This window comes from Staurois parvus, unplaced genomic scaffold, assembly GCF_062004578.1.
Source record: "Staurois parvus isolate SC_StPar_1 unplaced genomic scaffold, SC_StPar_1.0 ptg000120l, whole genome shotgun sequence".
NCBI classification, from domain to species: Eukaryota; Metazoa; Chordata; class Amphibia; order Anura; family Ranidae; genus Staurois; species Staurois parvus.
The window spans coordinates 2,448,520-2,467,581 of NW_028317916.1; the positions used below are offsets into that span (position 1 = coordinate 2,448,520).

At 42.4% G+C, this 19,062-nt stretch overlaps 1 protein-coding gene across 1 annotated transcript in view; it reads right to left on the reverse strand.

Annotated features, from left to right (window-relative positions):
- Positions 1 to 2,316: 2,316 nt before the first annotated feature.
- The window catches only part of ASZ1 (ankyrin repeat, SAM and basic leucine zipper domain containing 1), a 361,039-nt gene continuing 344,293 nt past the window's right edge, over positions 2,317 to 19,062 (reverse strand). Inside the window, exon 13 of the mRNA XM_089672151.1 lies at positions 2,317 to 2,958. Within this exon, the coding sequence (XP_089528277.1) occupies positions 2,794 to 2,958 (165 nt within the window). The 3' untranslated portion in view covers positions 2,317 to 2,793. The remainder of the gene's footprint in view (positions 2,959 to 19,062) is intronic.

Genomic DNA, 19,062 nt, shown 5'->3' on the forward strand with positions numbered 1-19,062 from the left:
GGAAGTGGTTACAGAAGCGGTTTGTCTTACGTCACTGCGTTACTTTAACTGACAATTGCACGGTCATGCAACACTGCGCCCAAATTAAATTTACTTCCTTTTTTACCACAAATTGAGCCTTCTTTTGGTGGTATTTGATCGCCAGTGCGGTTTTTATTTTTTGCGCTAAAAAAAAAAAAAAAAAGGCTGACAATTTTGAGAATAAAAACAATATTTTGGACTTTTTACTATAAAACATGTCCAGTAAAAAATTTAAAAATCAAATTTTGCAATAAATTTCGGCCAAAATGTATTCTGCGACATGTCTTTGCTAAAAAAAATTCCAATACGTGTAAATTAATTGGTTTACGTGAAAGTTATAGCGTTTACAAATGGCGGTATAGATACTGGATTTTTTATTTTTTTATATCCGAATAATGGTGGCAATCAACGACTTATGGCGGCGATCAGCGACTTATGGCGGGACTGCGGCGGACATTTTGACTGGTTAACTGTGTGAGGGGAGTGTTTTACTAGTGGGCGGGGGGGTGTGTATTTCACAGGAACACACTGATCCCGAGAGCTAAACTCCGCTCTCAGGAACAGTGTGTTGGGAACTGACAGGGAGCAGAGCTGCATTGAAAAACAATGCAGCTGTGCTCTGTGTCACTGTTTGCTGACAATCACCGGGATCTGGCGGGTAATGACCGGCCGGGACCCAGTGACTGACACCAGCGGCCGCAATCAGCGGAGCAGGTAGGGCACGCACACGCCCCCTACCTGTTTTGCAAAATGATGTTTTAAAACGTGATTCTGCACAGAGGTGCCGCACTGCCGCAGTATATATACTGTGGCTGGTAGGCAACCAGTTAATGATGTTATGCCAAGTAAATAAACAAGTCACGCTTTAAAATTGTGCATGCACGTGTAATGGTGACAAACTACGTTATATTAAATTATCCATAGGCAACGCTTTCAAAGCATTTACAGGTTACCATTTCAGATTTACACGGGAGGGGTGGTGCTAGAATTACTGCTCTTGTTTTGATGTTCACAGCGATACCTCACGTGTGGTGCGATTGCTGTTTACATATACGTATGAGACTGATGCGTGCATTTGCACTCAAGCATGGGGGGGGGGGGACGTGGCTGCATAATCTTTTTTTATTTATTTAAACTACATTTTTAAAAAAATCTTACACTGCACCTTTACTTTTTTTTACCACGTTTATTGATATGACAAGGGATGGACAACATCCCTAGTGATAGCATGGGCCATGACAGGTCCCCCATATGGACATAAGCCAGCAATGACTTGTAAACAAAGAAACCTTTACCAGAAGTGACAACATCCTTGTTGCTTCTGTATTCTGATGCCACAGTAGGAGGAACAAGATCATTTCCTCTCACTGTGTTCAGGGAAGTGATGCTGCCAGTGTCATCCTTACCAGGCTTACAGATCGCACAGGAAAGCCCAGTAAAGGCAGCAACTTCGGGTGGGACAGCCTTCTGTCACCGCATGTAAGAGTAATCCAGCAGCTTCTTAGCCGCTAGGATTACTTTTACAGTGAAGGGAAACACCAGCAGAAGAAAATGATATCTCCGTCATTGGTGTACTGGTATGTGGCTGGCAAGTTGTTAAACTCTCCCCCATACTTTCCAAAACAAACAAAAAAAAAATAAAATATTTTGAAAGCGCATTATGTAAAAGTGTACATCCAGCATAAATCTTTAAGTGCTGGATACAGCGGAGAAGGAAAAAAACCCGTCAGGCTTTTACTATTGTCTAAAGTCTGATTCATCAGGCAAGAAATGAAGGAAAATTAGCAACAGGGAAACAGGAAATAAAAAACTGACTAGTCCTATAGCCTTCTCCTGTAATAAAAAAATTCTGTTAGATCTCTCGAACAACGGCCCAGATAATAGTAAAAATTCCAAAGCAGTTATAATTGTCCCCTACTCTATCCAAAAGTAACACTACTGTACTACCATGCTTTCTCTGCATCAAAGCAAGGTTTATACTGTATATATTAAAGAAAGAGTAGGATTATTTCAGGTAGATAAAATAGATAAAGGTGGACTAAAACCGCTGCCACTGAGGAATAGTGTCACTCCAATCTCTTCAAAATTCTTCTTTTACAATGACCAGTCACCACTGAATTGTACCATGAACAAATGACTTATCAGTCTACCTGAATGGTCAGTTTACCAAAAAGTAATAATTTACTGATAAAGACTGGAGGGCAAAATTATTTATATATATTATATATATATTTGAAAGACTCTAAATGGCAAGATCTTGAGTTGTATACTGTGTTTGGAATAATTATAAATACAGTCTGTCAAAAGCTTTATTTCTACATGCAAAGTGCAAACAGTGACACCTGCAGTATTGCAACAAAGGTACAAAGCATAAGTAAATTTCAATAGGCTGATATTGCATATACTGTAGTACTAGTAGTAACGAACAACAAGCAACAACGCAAATCCAATATACAAAAAATATTGTGTAGTAAATCAATTCCAGAATATGGCAAAATTTGTATTTTAAAGGAAAGATCACAGAAAAACACTAAACCACTAAAATAAACTTACCACTTGTGGTAGGGTAGGAAAATGTAGACACAGTTTATGTGGCAGAAGATAAAGCTAAATAGAACATATAAAATATATAGGCATAGTGTACTATACAATATTGAAGTCAGGCGTGCTGCTGTATCATTTAGAAAAAAGAAGAGAAAAATAAAGTTCTTTAGCAGAAAACACTTGCCATGCCACACTAAAGGGAAAATTTTGTAAACATATGAGACACCATTACTGGGTAGTGTTTCTTCTTACAAATACTGAAACAACTGAGATAACAAACCCCAAACCAAACATTGTCAGTGTGGTCTTCTTTAGGAATCTGCTCCACCTCCAACTTTGTTGTTCTTCCAGTGGGGGTACACGGCATGGATTACTCTTTTGATTATTCTGAAACTGAAAGAAAGGCAATAAAATAAGATCTAAAATCCACAGAGCCAGCATTATTTAAATACAGCAGATTATGGTCAACATAAAATAAAACTGACTGGAAAAAAGCAACTAAAATTGACAAAAAAAACCTAAGAATTCTGTATTATATTTTTCTCAATACATCACATTTAATAGCAAGAGTTTCGCAATGTTTTCATATACCAAATGATAGCATAACCACACACATTCTTCAACGATAATTTAACAAAGCTAATGACATATTTAAAAAAAAAAAAAAGTATTTTAAAGCGCCACCTACAGGAGTAGGACACTAGGCAGAAAAAAAAAAAAAAGCTTGGCTCCTATGGGCGATCCTTTCTAGGCATAAAACCCCCTCTCTGCTATGGGCAAGTCAGGTAGTTACAAGCAGTTGTGTCCATCAAAGAACTTAGAGAAAGGGATTTTACGGCGAGTAACAAAAAAAAATCCTGTTTTCTTATGTTCAGTGACTGACACAGCCTCTCCTTTAGTCTTGAACAAACAGGGACATCCCAAAGTAGTGCTACAATGAGGGGTGGACAAATGAATCCAGGAAACAACCAGGCAACAAGCCAACACTCCAAACTACCCTGAGGGGACCCCTGAGAAAATCCGCGGATGCCAAAATAGAAAAAACATTATTTTGTAAAAGTGTGTAGAGAAAACTAGGTCGCCGCCCTGCAAATCAGATGCCTTATTTAGAAAAGTCCAGAAGGAGTGCATCGTAATGGGAAAGGAGACTCCCTCCATTTAATGGCATACAGCCAATCTTCTGCCAAATCCAATAGAAAATAGTGGCCAAGGAGACTGCTGTGCCTTTCCTTGGATCGTCTGTAAACACAAAGAGAGACTCGGACCTCTGGAATGCGGCCGATAGGTACATGCTAATCGAGCGGACCACATCCAAGGAGTGCAAAACAACCTCCTTAGGATGCGAAGGGCGAGGAAACAAGGAAGGAAGAACAATGTCCTCTGATGAAAATATGACGCCACCTTCATGGGGATGGACAAAGAACCACCTTATCCTTGTGTGGAATCAGAGAGGAAGGTATACTTGACAAGGCTGCCAATTTAGATACCCATCGAGCAGAAGTGATAGTAACCAGGAAGGCCAACTTACAAGAGTAAGAGAGGGAATATCCCGAATACTCTGAAAAGACCCACGGGTGGCAACGGAGCATGCATGGGAAGGGTTGTTCCACGACATGTCAAACCCCCTGGATAAAAGTATGAATCAAGGAATGTGTGGCCAAGGGGCGCTGAAAGAAAACAGCAAGGGCATATACCTGATCCTTAATAGTACTCATGTCAAGCTTTTGGTCACTGCCATGTTGAAGAAAGGCTAACAACCAAGTCAAGTTCTTGCACCAAACTATACAGGCCCTCTAAGTGCAATGATATAACTTTGAAAGGTAGATGTAAAAGCCCTCAACATTGTAGGAATTACCAAAATAGACAGCCCCCTGCCTCTTAGAACCTGGATCTCAAAAACCATGCTTACAAGAGACAACCGCAAAGGAGTGTCCATGACCAGTCACACCATGTCGGCGTACCATGGAAGATGAGGCCAGTCCGGAGCAACCAGAATGAGCTAAATTCTTTTGGCTTCTAACCTGAGCAGCAGATGAGCAATCAGTCTGAAGGCGAGGAAAGGCATACAGGCTTTATGCCTGGAGGAAAAGAAAATTAACCTCCTAACATGGAAAGGTTTCTTCACAGTGAGAGCTGTGAAAATGTGGAATAGACTCCCAACTCTTGAGTTGGTTCTGGCCAGCTCAGTGGATTGCTTTAAAAAAGGTCTGGATTCTTTCTTAGATACATAGAATATAACTGGATACTAACATTTATATGTAAAGATGATCCAGGGAATATCAGATTGCCTCTCGGGGGATCAGGAAGGATTTTGTTTTCCCTGCAGGAGCAAATTAGATCATGCTTTGCTGGGTTTTTTTTTTGCCTTCCTCTGGAACAACTGTGGGTATAGGATTATAACTTTTTTTTTCTTAATGGTTGAACTGGATGGACATTTGTCTTTTTTCAGCCAGACTAACTATGTAACTATGAGATACCGATCCCATGGCGCCACCAGGGCATCCATCAGAGGATCCCTTGTTCTTGCCACGAACCTAGGAACTTTTTGGTTGAGCTGGAACGCCAGTAGATCCATGTCCATTGTCCCCCAAACATAGCTGTTGGAACACCTCTGGGTGCAGGGACCACTCCCCCTTGATCCAGTTCCTGAAGGCTGAGGTAATCCGCCTGCCAATTCTGGTAAAATACCTCCAGTGCCCCTGCTGTACTTCTCATACCACCTTAATGACTGACATAGGCTACTGCAATCCTAGTCCCTAGATCCATAGGTCCTAGTTGGGAGACCCCTGAGGAGAGCCGTCCAATGCTCCAGGGTTTGATTGCTTGAAGCTCCTGGACACTGATGAGCAGTAGAGCTTCCTCTGGAGTCCAGTGACCTTGAGCCGAGTTTGAGCCTAGGACTCCTCCCCAAGCTGACTGACTGGCATCCGTCATGACTACATTCCAGTGAAGAGGGGGAAAGGATTTCCTAGCCCTTAGGGACAGAGAAAGTAGTCTCCAGAGGAGAGAGAGAAGCCGGCGATCTGCCCCATTTGGACAAGATGTCATTCTGCAGGGTTCTTGACTGCAGGGATGGCCACAGCGTAGAGCCTCTGGAGTTTGAATGCTGGAAGAAACACCTTTGCTTGTTCTGAATTGAGGATCCGGCCCACATTTTTTTTTTTAATTTAAATATTTATTAATTTTTCATGCTATTACATAAAATTCATAAGAAGAGACATAATACATATAAATAATCCATACATTTCTACTTTGTCCCTTCTATTTACCTCTTTTCTTTCCCTTCCCTCCCAACCCACCTTTTCCCCCCTTCCCCCCTCCCTCCCCTCTGCAAGGTCTCCAATCTCCCAAGGCCCAATAACTTTAAGTAACTTCCTAGTTTAGAGTTTTCTATATTTCTCTTTCAATCCTGATTTTTCCCATCGCGATTGGTATAGTTTCAACCTGTCTTCCTGAGTATAATAAGATTTTTCCATTCTACTAATCTGGTTTACCCTATTGATCCAATCCTCCTCCGTCGGCACCTCTGTCTTCCACCAAAACTTGGGAATCAACCCTTTTGCAGCACTTAAATAGTACCATACTCCTGATTCTTTATATTTATTTAGTGTTGTCTCAACATTATGTAGGAGACACATGGTTGGGTTTAATCCTATGTCATTTCCAGTTATTATTTCTATTAATTTGACTATTGTCTTCCAGTAAACCTGAATTTTTGGACATTGCCACCAAATATGAAACACCGTGCCCTCCTCCCCACATCCTCTCCAACACATTTTTGAATTCTCCCCCCTCATCCTGTGCTCAGTGCTCGGTGTAATATGCCATTGTGTCAAACACTTATAATTAATCTCAACGTCTCTCATACTAACACTCTCGTGAACTAATCTAAATATCTTATTCTGTTGATCCTCATCTATCTCCACCTCCATATCTCTTTCCCAATTTGTTATAAAAATTAACTTTGTGTCTGTGTCTAATTCTGTAAGAATTCTATACATTTTTGTGACACCGTGTTTCCCATCTCGACGTGTTTCTAATAGCCTTTCAAACATATTCCACTCCTTTTTTAATCTCAAGGGTTTTGGGAGAGTTCCAATAAAACATTTTAATTGATGATATTTCCACTCATCTATTTTAGTAAACATATCTCCTCCCCTCTCTTTTAAGTCTTTAAATGTTCTCAATTCTCCCTCTACCAATACGTCTCTCAATTGGATATCTTCCTTTTTAAACCATCTCCCTGATATCTCATCTTTTCCTGGAGGGAAGAACTCCGTGTTTGCAAGGGGCATTAATATAGAGTTGAATTCCCATTTCATGTGTTTATGTAAATTATCCCATATCCTTAAAATATTTAACGTATAAGTACTTGTGCTTTCTTTAATTCTTCTATAGTGTGCTGGAACCCATATCATCTTACTCAAATTAATTCCACTCAATTCATTTTCTATTTTTACCCAACTTTTCCCCTTATAATTAAAAGTCCAATCATAAATTCTTGCTAAAATTACAGCTTTGTAATATCTCTTGACATCAGGTAGTCTCATCCCCCCTTTCTCTTTAGTCCTACTTAGTGTTTCATATGATATTCTTGGTTTTTTATTCTTCCATATATATCTTGTTAACATTCTTCTCATTATCTTAAAAAACGCCTCTGGGAGTTTGATTGGGATCATTTGAAATCTGTATTTCAAATGATTATTATGAGTATTTTAGGTATAATTACCATTTTAATTAGGTTTATACGTCCTAACCATGATGGGTTTCCTCCTTCTAATCTTTTTAGTTCGTCCTTAGTCTCATTTATCAGAGAAATATAGTTTAGTCTATACAGTTGTTTATATGAGGTAGCAAGTTTTATTCCTAGGTATTTTATATCTTTTTCTCTCCACATAAAGGGGAATTCTTTTTGTAGCTTTTCTTTTTCACTCTTTGGTATATTAATATTCAGGATCTCTGTTTTTGTTGGGTTAATTTTTAGATTTGATAGTTCACCATATTCCTTCAGGATCTTCATTATACTTGGTAGTGTTATTCGGGGATTGCCTACATAAAACAACAAGTCGTCCGCAAAGGCCGCTACTTTATGTTCTATATTTTCTACCTGTATTCCCTTTATCGCTCCACTATTCCTTATTATTGATAGCAGGGGTTCCAATGTCAAAACATACAGCAAGGGGGACAGTGGACATCCCTGTCTTGTTCCATTGGACATCCCAATGGATTCCGACCTCTCCCCATTTACCGTGATGATTGCGGTGGGCTCCCTATATAATTTACCTATCCACTCACGCATTCTCTCTCCAATCCCCAACACCTCCAAGTTGTCTATCATAAAGCCCCAGTCCACTCTATCAAACGCCTTTTCGGCATCAATTGACAAGAGCACCACCGGGGCTTTCCCTTTTCTACTTTTCTGGATAAGCATCAAAGTTCTCAACCCATTGTCTCTACCCTCTCTCCCCGGGACAAAGCCCACCTGGTCTCCATGGATCCATTCGGGCATTAGATCTTTCAACCTATTTGCTAGGACCTTTGCGTACAACTTGGTATCGGTGTTTAATAATGAAATTGGTCTGTAGCTAGAGCACTGAGAAGGATCTTTTCCCTCCTTGTGGATGAGAACGACATGGGCCTGAAGGGATTCCCTCCTCCCCTCCATCCCGCCTCCCAGGTCATTCATATATTTCCTCAACTTTGGTAACAATACTTCACAAAATTTTTTATAGTACTTAACTGAATAACCATCCGGGCCTGGGCTTTTCCCTCCCCCTGTACTTCTTAATGCTGCTTCTATTTCTTCCTGGGAAATTTCCGCATCCAAGGAGTTCAATTGTGTTTCACTGAGCTTTGGCAATCCCGCATTTTTTAAATATATCTTCCTTTTTTCGTTAATACCTTCTCTAATTTCTTTTGGTGACCCTTGGTGACTGATGTTATACAACTTTCTATAATACTCCGTAAATACTTTAATGATTTCTTTAGTTGAGTGAACCAACTCCCCCTTAGGGCTTTTTCTCTTTTCTATATAATTTCTGTTTTTCTTTTTATTCAGAGCTCTCATTAAGTATTTTCCTGGTCTATCTCCCCATCTATATCTTTCACTTAATACTTTATTATATACTCTTCTCCTCTCCTCTTCCATCAATCTCTCTAGTTCGTCTTTTTTATCCATTAACTTCTGTCTTGTTTCTATTGTTATTTTCTTCTTATGTATCTGCTCCAACTCCAGGATTTCCTTTAAGAGTCCACTAACCCTCTCTCTTCTTTCTTTTTTCTTCCTTGCTCCCATTGCAATCAAGATTCCTCTTATATATGCCTTATGACTTTCCCATACTGTAGCTGTCGATACTTCCTCTGTCTCATTCTCCTTGAAATATACCTTGATCTCTTCCCTGATCTTCTGCACGATTTCCTCATCCAAGAGAAGAGCCTCATTTAACCTCCATCCTAAGCCTCCCGTCCACCTTTTTCCCCATCCTATTTTCATTATGACAGGGGCATGATCCGAGAAAGTTCTTGTCTCTATTTCTATTTTAACCAGCATTTCAATGAGTTGGTGATCTATTAGAATATAATCCAGTCTCGAGTATATCTCATGTGCATTAGAGAAGAAGGTATAGTCTCTGTCTTTCATATGCATCATTCTCCAAGTATCCACCAATTGGTACTCGTGGATCGCCTTCTTCAAGGCTCTCAGAGACCTACCACCCTCTCTCTGCACAAGGGAGGTTGCATCCTTTTGTGGGTCCATGCAAAGGTTTAAATCTCCTGCTATTATCAAACGCCCTTTTTTGAACTCTATCAGTTTTTTCAGCAAACCCTTCAAAAAGATCTCCGGTTTCTTGTTGGGGCAATATATATTGGCTAGTGTACACTCAATTCCCTGTAATTTACCCTTCAAGAACAGAAATCTCCCCTCCGGGTCAGTCCTTCTATCTTCCAACTCAAATCTCATATTCCTTGCCAATCCTATTGCCACCCCCTTTGCTCTTTTAATTGGAGAGTCAGCGTAATACCATGTTGGATAATATTTGGATTTTAGTTTCACATTTGATTCTATCTCAAAATGTGTCTCCTGTAAAAATACTACTGACGTAGCCCTGTGATGTAACTCTTTAAACAACTTAAATCTTTTCCCAGGACAGTTCAACCCATTCACATTATATGTTATAAACTGTATTTCTTCCATCCTTCTTGATTCTGTCTATCTCTCTTTTGATTCGTCTCCTCCTATTAGGCCCCCCTACTATCTTGCAGCATATCAACCCAACCTCCCCTCCCTCTGGTCCCTCCCGCCCACCCCCCATCTCCCACTCCCCTCCTCTTCTTTTTCCCCTACCCATTTTTAGCCTTATGGACTGCCTACAAATCATTTGTGGATCTGTTTCCACCTCTTGATTTAAAATTTAGGGCGTAAGCTCCGTCCATGGACGGCTCCCCTCTCCTCCGACCCCCCCAGATCCCCGCTCTCTATACGAGCTAGACTCAGAAAGAATCTTTACTTCTCTCCCTTAACCGAAGCTTCCTGGAGAACCTCAACTTCCGGGGGGGGGGAGAGACCGGGGGCGAGAGAGAGAGAGAGAGAAAACAAAAAAAAATTATTTTCTACTTAATTCTCCCTCCCTTCCCTCCCCAACCCCGAAGCCTCCGTCCCCCTACCCCTGACCCGCTGCCAGTCCTCTTTTCTTGTATTCTCTGTATCTCCTTTATCTTCTTCTTCCCACCCAGCTATCTCCATTCTTTGCAAGTCCAGTCTATCACAAAAGTCCCTTAGTTCCTCCGGGAATCTCAAATAGGCTGTGACCCCGTTTTTCCAGCCAATTAGAGATGCTGAGGTACCCCATCTATACTGCACATTCTGTTTTCTCATTTGCTCCAGCAGGGGTCTCAGGGATCTCCTTCTCCATAGGGTCTCTGCTGTTAAGTCCATATAAATTTGGATAGTCCAATCTCCATACTTAATTAATGATCTTCCCTTAGTTTTCTTCCAAATCTCATCTTTGACCCCATATTTTTGGAACTGGACAATTATGTCTCTCGGTCTTTCCTTCTCTGTAGCCTGTTTGAACTTTCCTATTCTGAACACTCCGTCCAACTCGATAACATCTGTATCAGGTCTGTCTCTTATGGAGTTCAGAATTTTTTTAACTAGTTCATATAGCGTTTCCCCTTTTGCAGTCTCTGGGATTCCTCGTACTCTGAGATTACACCTTCTTTCTTTATTTTCTTGAGCTTCCGGGGGATCCGGCCCACATACTCCAGGTGACTGGATGGAGTAGAGGCAGACTTCATGAAGTTCAAGATCTAAGTCCTGCAGGGAGCCTAATAAGATTTCTACACTATCCATCAAGGCTGAGTGAGTGTCTACACGTAGGAGCAGATCGTCCAAGTAGCCAGTCACAGCAATCCCTCGCTGTCTCAACAAAGCCAGGACCAGGGCCAAAACCCTAGTAAACACCTGATGTGCAGAGGCTAGGCCAAAGGGAAGCACCACAAACTGATCATGTGTGTCTATCGCAAAGTGAAACAAATGCTGTTGTCCCTCGAAGATGGGAACATGCAGGTAAACATCCTTGATGTCTATGGAGGCCAGAAGTCACCTTGATGAAGAGAAGCCACCACATAGTGAATTTACTCCATCTTGAACCTCTGAACCCCCACAAAGGCATTTAGGGCCTTGAGCTCCAGGATATGTATGGCAAAGCCCATTCTCCTTGGGAACTATGAACATTTTGGAGTAAAAACCTTGGAACCACTCTGACCAGAGCAATCACCCCCCAAGAGAGCAGGTCCGGCACAGCCCATACAGGGCCTGTAGGTGCTCTGCAGAGAACTGAATATTGGAGGGAAAGAATCTGTCTGGTGGAAGGGGATAAAGTTATATTTTGTACCCGAAGACAATCAGATAGGGGACCCACTTTTCAGGAATGAGGGAAGTGCACAGCCCAAAGAACTGGCAAAGGCGACCTTCCCACCTTGGAGCCAGGTGGGTGCAAACCTTCATGCTGAAAAGGATTTGCAAGGCTTCTGGAACCAGCTGCGCTTAGCACTGCTTGTGGGAATTTTGATGGGCTTGGAGCAAATGCCTGCGGAATCAGGGGAGGGAAAAATTTGCTAATGCCATGAAGGCATGCCCAGACATCCGACATGGTTCCTTCCCCTTTTTGGCCTTAGGGAGGAAGGTGCTCTTGCCATCTGCAAGGATTTTAATGATGTTGTCCAATGTAACCCTGAACTGACAGTCGCCCTGGAAGGGCAAGTCCACCAGGTCCTTCTTTGAAGTCCGGTCAGCAGACCAATACTTGAGCCAAAGGATGTTCCACAGCACCACCTCCAAAACAGAGTTCAGAAAGAATTGGAGCTGCATCAAGGAACAGGTATCAAACATATTTCAACCCTGGACAAACTGGTCTGCCAGCTCCATATACCCATGGGGCACCTAACTAGAAGTCAAAGCCTGAAGTAGGACCTTGTCTTATACAGTCAATGTCTGGGATACCAGTGCCGTGGCCAACAGCTGTTGCAACATCAACCAAGCAATAGAACATAGAATATGCCGTAGCCCATTAAGGAATGGGATTCCTCCACTGGGAGCACCATGGCCTAGTTGAGCCTAAAAATGGGAGGACTAACCATGGTTGGGGAGGTCCACTTCTTCAGAATGACCTCTTCAAATGGGTAACATACCACAAAGCGCTTGGAAAGTACAAATGGACGCTTTGGACGTTCCCACTTCTTTTAAACAAAAAATTGTCAAAATTTGTAGGGAAAGAAAAAACCTTAGCAGACCTAGCCAGCTTGTGTGTGTACCATACGGGACGAGCACCACTTCAGAAAAGTCCTAAATTTTTAGCATCTCTTGCACAGAGGCAATCAGTGCAGTAACACCTTCTCCTGTGCAACTACAGAGGCAGAGGACCCAGCCTCCTCATCCAAGGACTTAGGCGATGCTTCATCTGGATTCATAGAATGCATGGAGCCCAAAGTGATGGAGCCCGACTAGGGCTCAGAGATAACAGAGGACACAGACGATGGCTGGAGGTGCTTCTTGCTCGCCTTGCATCTGAACACAGCTTCCACCTGGGAGAAGAATGACTCCAGGACTACTGACAATGCGTCTAGGGGAACCATAGGACCTGAGGGATTGGCTGCTGCCAGAAGGGAATGCAGAGTGGAAGCGTGATCCTGAGACTCCACAGGGGCTAATATAAACTCGGCAGTACTGACATAAAAATTGGACCCCAATGAGGGAGGACAACGACAAACACCAACAGGCTGATCCAACAGAGAGGGAGGTAACCAAGTGAGGACTTACCACTCAACCACCCAGAGAAGCCGAATGCCTGCCCACATGTTGCCATTTGCAGAGTCTCGCACAGCACGACAAGGAGACCCAGGGACTATCCTTGTACCAGCCAGATGCAGGAGGAAATTAAAGATGGCTACCAAATGCCTCCCCAAAAATGGCCACTAGTTACATCCCTAGCTGGCTCCAGTACAACAGTATAAGGAAAAGGTCTCCCACAAAATGCGGGAGCAATATGGCCAACAGATCACCAGCAATATACTGCCGCGGCTCCAGGAAAATGTCTGCTGCAGTGCGGCCTCCTGGACCCCAAGAAAGGAACCACCAAAAGGCACACCTATAGGAAATGCAGAGAGCCATCCACCAGCCCAAGCATGCCCAAGGGGAGACCCAAGTCACTCAGCCACTGATCTAGGTACCGGAGACAGGAGGGATGGGGCTTTGTCGGAGGACAGGGGGGACACTGGTGGCCAGAGGGGAGAGCAACCTGGGAATGGGGTTGGGTATGCCTGATCTTAGCAGGGACCTCCATCGTCTTAGTTATCTGTCAGGGTGCCGATGCTGTCTACAGGTTTGTATTCTGAGGCTGATTGTGTCAGGGAGTCTTCCCCTTCACTCTCACCTGACATGCTCAGAATCCTGTAGGCCTCTTTACTAGAGTACCTTTCCATTGACATTTTGGCCAATAAATTTATAGGTGTTACTAAACCCAGAACCCTGTGTTCATTATATCTGGTCTCCCATAGTACACACTACATGGAAATGCAATTAATTTAGTAAATATAAACTGCTAAATACCTTTTCTCACCAACAGTTAGAGCAGTCTTGTGACTTCTATCAGTATCCCGCAGAGCACTGGTTAAAGCTTGTAGGAGGAGTTTTCATTCTCCCTTGATTGTCCTAGGAGGCTGCAGGAACCCTGACCCTCTGTCTGGACAGTGCTGATTAGCCCTGTGCTGATCACATGCACTTTCCCAAGAAAAAAAAAAACTCTCTAGCAATACACACCAAACTGAGAATGTGCAGCTTGCCCCCAAGGCTCTGTTCTATCAAAAGATGGATTGGGGACAATAGAAGGGGAGGATCAGAGAAGACGGGATCAAACATCCTTTTTACACGATGCAGAGGATTAATCCCTTAGGTTCCACAGCGAGTATAACAAGCTTGCTTTACTACATATACAAACTGATTTTATTCTTGTGGGTTTAGTAACACTATCTTTAGTAATACACTCCTCTTCATTGTTTAAGATGACTTGATCCATCAGAGCACTATTTCTAGCTGGGGCTTCTATAAACCGGCTTTTATAAACTGTCTAATAAAATTGCTGTAAAAATCTACCGGAAAGGGAGAAACACTGCTGCACACCAACCCAGCATGAAAGGTGAATCAATAAGGCGACTTTAGTATGACTTCACTCAGGCCACGCCCCCGATGCATTTCGCTCTGCCCACGGGGCTTAATCATGAGGGTCCAAGATTAAGATCTGTGAAAAGGGAGAAGTGCATGTGCGGCATTGCCTGGGTGGAGTCCGGCTGAGGCTGTTTTGATTCAACTTTTGAGCTGGGTTGGGGTGCGGCAGTGTTTCTCCCTTTCCTGTGAATGCTACAGGGCCAATGGACAGGCTCCTTAGCCGCCTGCATCCTTAAGTAGGCGTCACCTGCGTTGAAGGATGATTGTCTGGAACAGTACCCCAAGTTTCCCAGTAATACTCAACCATTACCATTATGCAGACGTGTGTGTGTGTGTGTGTGTACAGCATTAATACAAGGGGGCCCTGTAATATACTCCAGTAATTAAATTTAAAGCATGCACACCCATATGTAACTACACCATGCTCAGCTCCTGGGCCAACCAAATTTCTGTCACTAAATGGTTTGCTTATGCGCAGTATCCTGTACCGAATGTCAGCAATTAAAATCCCACTATAGCCACTGTTTATTTTCCAGGGCCTATGTGCGGCTCCAGATCAGTTTTCTTTCCCAACATTCCATAGTTAGCTGCTCCTCTCCTTCTTTCACTCTCTGCCATGAGCAACTTCTGCTCTGCTTGTAAGTCTATGATTAGTTACCATTCAGCCTCTTCTCTGAACCTCCACCAATATACAATCAGCTGCCATTCTAGATCCAATTTTTCCCTCCACCCCTCTAGACTGCTCATGCTTTGCTGTTCTCACAGAGGTCATTGTCAGCTGCCCCACATAGCCGAGATTGATGATCTCTATCTTCCCACCCACATGCCATGATCAGCTACTACCGTCTTCTTTCACAATTGCTTCAGGTACACCTGATATGATTCTGGCTACAATATTGGCCTATTATTTTTTCCCTCAGAATCCAAATGCCTTTTTGATGAAATGAACCTGTTCATGAACAGGCTAATGTGTAAAAATGTGAGAGTAATGCAGGCCATAGACGGGGAGAAAAACGGCCGATTTTTCTTTTAAAAAACGAAAAATCGGTCGTTCAAGCGGCCGACGTTACCATTAATGGTAAAAAAAAGAAAAAATCGGCCGATTGTCATCCCCTCAACAGCTGGCAAAAAGTGTCCCTGCAGAGAGCTCCGCTATTTCTTTGACAGTTCCTTGACATTTACAGCGGTTGCAACATTGTATCTATTTGTTTCCATTTAGGATACAGATGTTTTTATTCGGAAACAAATAGATACAATGTTGCAACCGCTGTAAATGTCAAGGAACTGTCAAAGAAATAGCGGAGCTCTCTGCAGGGACACTTTTTGCTGGACTGGAATTCCTCTTATTTTTCATCCTACTTCTTCACCATCATCATCCTCTTCTTCTTCTTCACCATCATCATCATCCTCTTCTTCATCATCATCCTCTTCTTCATCATCATCCTCTTCTTCATCACCATCATCATCCTCTTCTTCACCATCATCATCCTCCTCATCTTCTTCATCACCCTCTTCTTCATCATCCTCTTCTTCATCATCATCATCCTCCTCTTCTTTTTGTCTTCCTCTTGCAGGTCACTGCTCATGCGCAGATTTTTTATCGGTAAAAAAATCGGCCGATTTGCCCATCATTGCCGCGAAAATCGGCCGATCGGCAAAATCGGCCGATTTTTTTCAACTTTACCGATAAAATAAATCTGCCAAAATACCGAAAAACGGCCGAACAAATAGCCCACTAACGATCCGAAAATCGGCCGATTTTATTTTCGGCCAAAAAATTGGTCGATTTTCGACCCATCTATGGCCTGCATAAGCATATAACATTTGCAATTCACATTAACGTTAAAAACTGCAATGATAAAATATGTATTCACTGTACTATTATTTCCCTTTTAAGTTTATCAGCTAAATGTAGATCACCCACCCCCACGATTTCATTTCATGCCTTGCACTAATTCATACCTTTCTCAATGGAAGAAAAAAGTTACATGTTCTGGGAAGGCTCACTCTGCAGTTATAGCTTAGGCAATGTAAGGGAAAGGGCTGAACATGCAGGAAAAGCATGCATGCTATCCAACATCACATGTTGGATGGGACTACCACAATAAATTATCTCGAAGATTGATGCACAGTATGCAAAATTTACAATTCTGCCATAGGAATGAGCTATGTAAACTGAGAATAAAGACTACATTCAAATGATTACAGAAGAGGAATACTTTAAGTATTATGCTGCAAAGGTTACTAGAGGCACTGGCAAAAAAATATTCTAGGTTTAAGACAGAATGTGACAGAACACTTCATAACCAATTACATGGGATAAACTGTACCAATAAACAGAAACACAACGTTAAAAAGTATGGACAGACTGTGAGGGTCAGTACATTAAGAAATAAAATATGAACTCTATTAAAGTCTACTTTGACATTTCCAGCTCTTCCAGTGTACAAAAAAGGTTAGTAACAGTTCAAAGAACTGTTTTAAGATGTATGCTTTGTAGTAAGCTATCCGATATAAAACTGATTTTTTTTACTTTCCATAAAATCCTTTTCTTGGAGTAAATTCTGGGTCAGCAGATGAGTATTCAGGTACATTAGGTTATGCTGTTTCACTTAGGAGATTGGACAATGGGGCAAAATAAATTTGTACAAATAGACCAGTAAAACCCTTCACAACCCCAACATGACTTGAGACACAATGGGTTTTTAGGTACTATGTGACATCTAAAAGCAGTCCAACTGAGAGATGGGCAACAGAGCAAAGGCTAACTGGCTCACAAAAACCAACAGAGGTCCCTCAACAAAGTTACCTGGAAAACCCTGTTACAAAAAATGATATCTGCAAAAAAACTTGCCATGCCTCTAATCAAATTCCTTGGGGTGTCTACCTTCCAGAAAGGGGTTATTTGGAGGGGTACGTTTGTACTATCCTGGCATTTTAGGGCATCCGAAACTGTGATAGGTAGTGAGGAAATGACACAAGGAAATATTTCCTTTGAAAGCCTGAAGGTGGTCACTGGATTATGGGGGCCTGTATGTGGCTAGACTTCCAAAAAGTCTCTCACATGTGATATCCCTATACTCCGGAGAAGTCCGAATGTGTTTTGGGGTGTTATTCCTTATATAACCATGACATGTGTGAGCAATATATAATTTAAGTGACAACTCTGTGTAAAAAAACTGTCAGACCCTACACTGGTGCAGTGGGTCCTGGGTTTCTCCTGGTGCACGACAATGTTGGCCTCGTGTGGCGAGAGTATTCAGGCAGTTCCTGGAGGATCAAGGAATTGATACCATAGAATGGCCCCCACGCAACCCTGACCTAAATCCAATAGAACACTTCTGGAATATCATGTTTCGTTTCATCCGATGCCGCCAGCTTGCACCTCAGACTGTCCAGGAGCTCACTGATGCCCTGATCCAGATCTGGGAGGAAAAACCCCAGGACAGCATCCATTGTCTCATTAGGAGCATGCCCCAACATTGTTAAGCATGCATACAAGCACGTGGGGGCCACACAAACTACTGAATACCATTTTGAGTCGCTGCAATGAAATTTCAGCAAAATGGACTAGCCTGCTGCATCATTTTTTCACTTTGATTTTAGGGGTGTCTTTGAATTCAGTCCTCTGTAGGTTGATAATTTTCATTTCCATCAAACGATGGGGCATCCTTATGTTCCTAACACATTACCCAGTTCATATTAGTATAGATATCCAAGCATGATATTTTTCCCCATCGAGATCTAATGGGTTTTAATTTTTTTGAGCAGTGTATTTTGTTAGATGGACAAAAAAGAGATGATACAGTTACACGACATACTGAAAGGGGATATATATAATGCACTTTTTTTAATTAAAGCAAAAATGGGGTAGTATGCCATTAGACAAATGGAGATATCCACAAATGCATCACTTTGCACAGACACTGCCGTGGCCACTACAAGAAAAAGACTACTTTAGGTCTATAGTGAGGTTGTTTAGCTCTCCCACTAGCGTACAGCACAGTATTTCAAAAGCTTATTTGGTACTGGTGAAATAAACGGAACCTGGGTTTCCGCCATACTTCGGGAGATGGGAGAAAGACCTTGGGATTGAATTATATGAGCATCAGAGGAGGAAGGTTTAAAATTAGCATGCTTCGCATCAATTTATGCCAAGATGATGGAAATGTGTTTTAAGCCCTTTGCTAGGTGGTATGTGTTCCCCGCTGAGGGATCGAGGGTTTGAGGTGAATATATCCTCACTGTGTTTGAGAGGATGCGACTTGGCAGGAACCTTTGCACATCTGTGGTGGGAATGCATAAAGATGCAGACTTTCTACCATGTGATTTCTGTGCCCAATAATGTCGATCCCACTTGGAAACAAAGGCTGCATAATTGTGGCCTTTGAGAGGTTTCCCTTTGCAGCAATCAGCTGGTCAGGTCAGGGTCAGGGCAGAAGTTATGAGGGGCAGGACCTAATCTATCTCCTGCAGACTGCTTAGCTGATTGCCACGTTGACCATCAGCACAGAGTGAGACTTTGCTCACAGGAGCAGGTTACCCAGACAGCCTATCACGGCACTATCCCACTGTCTCAGCAATGCCAGGACCACAGCAAGCACCTTGGGAAATATCTGGGAGAAGTGGCCAGACCAAAAGAGAGCACCATGATTTGAAAATGCACATCCCTGAGCGTAAGCACAGGAACGCTGGAGACTGGAACGTGTAAATGTGTATCCTTGATGTCTATGAAGGCCAAGAAATCCCCCTGATAGAAAGAAGAAACCAAA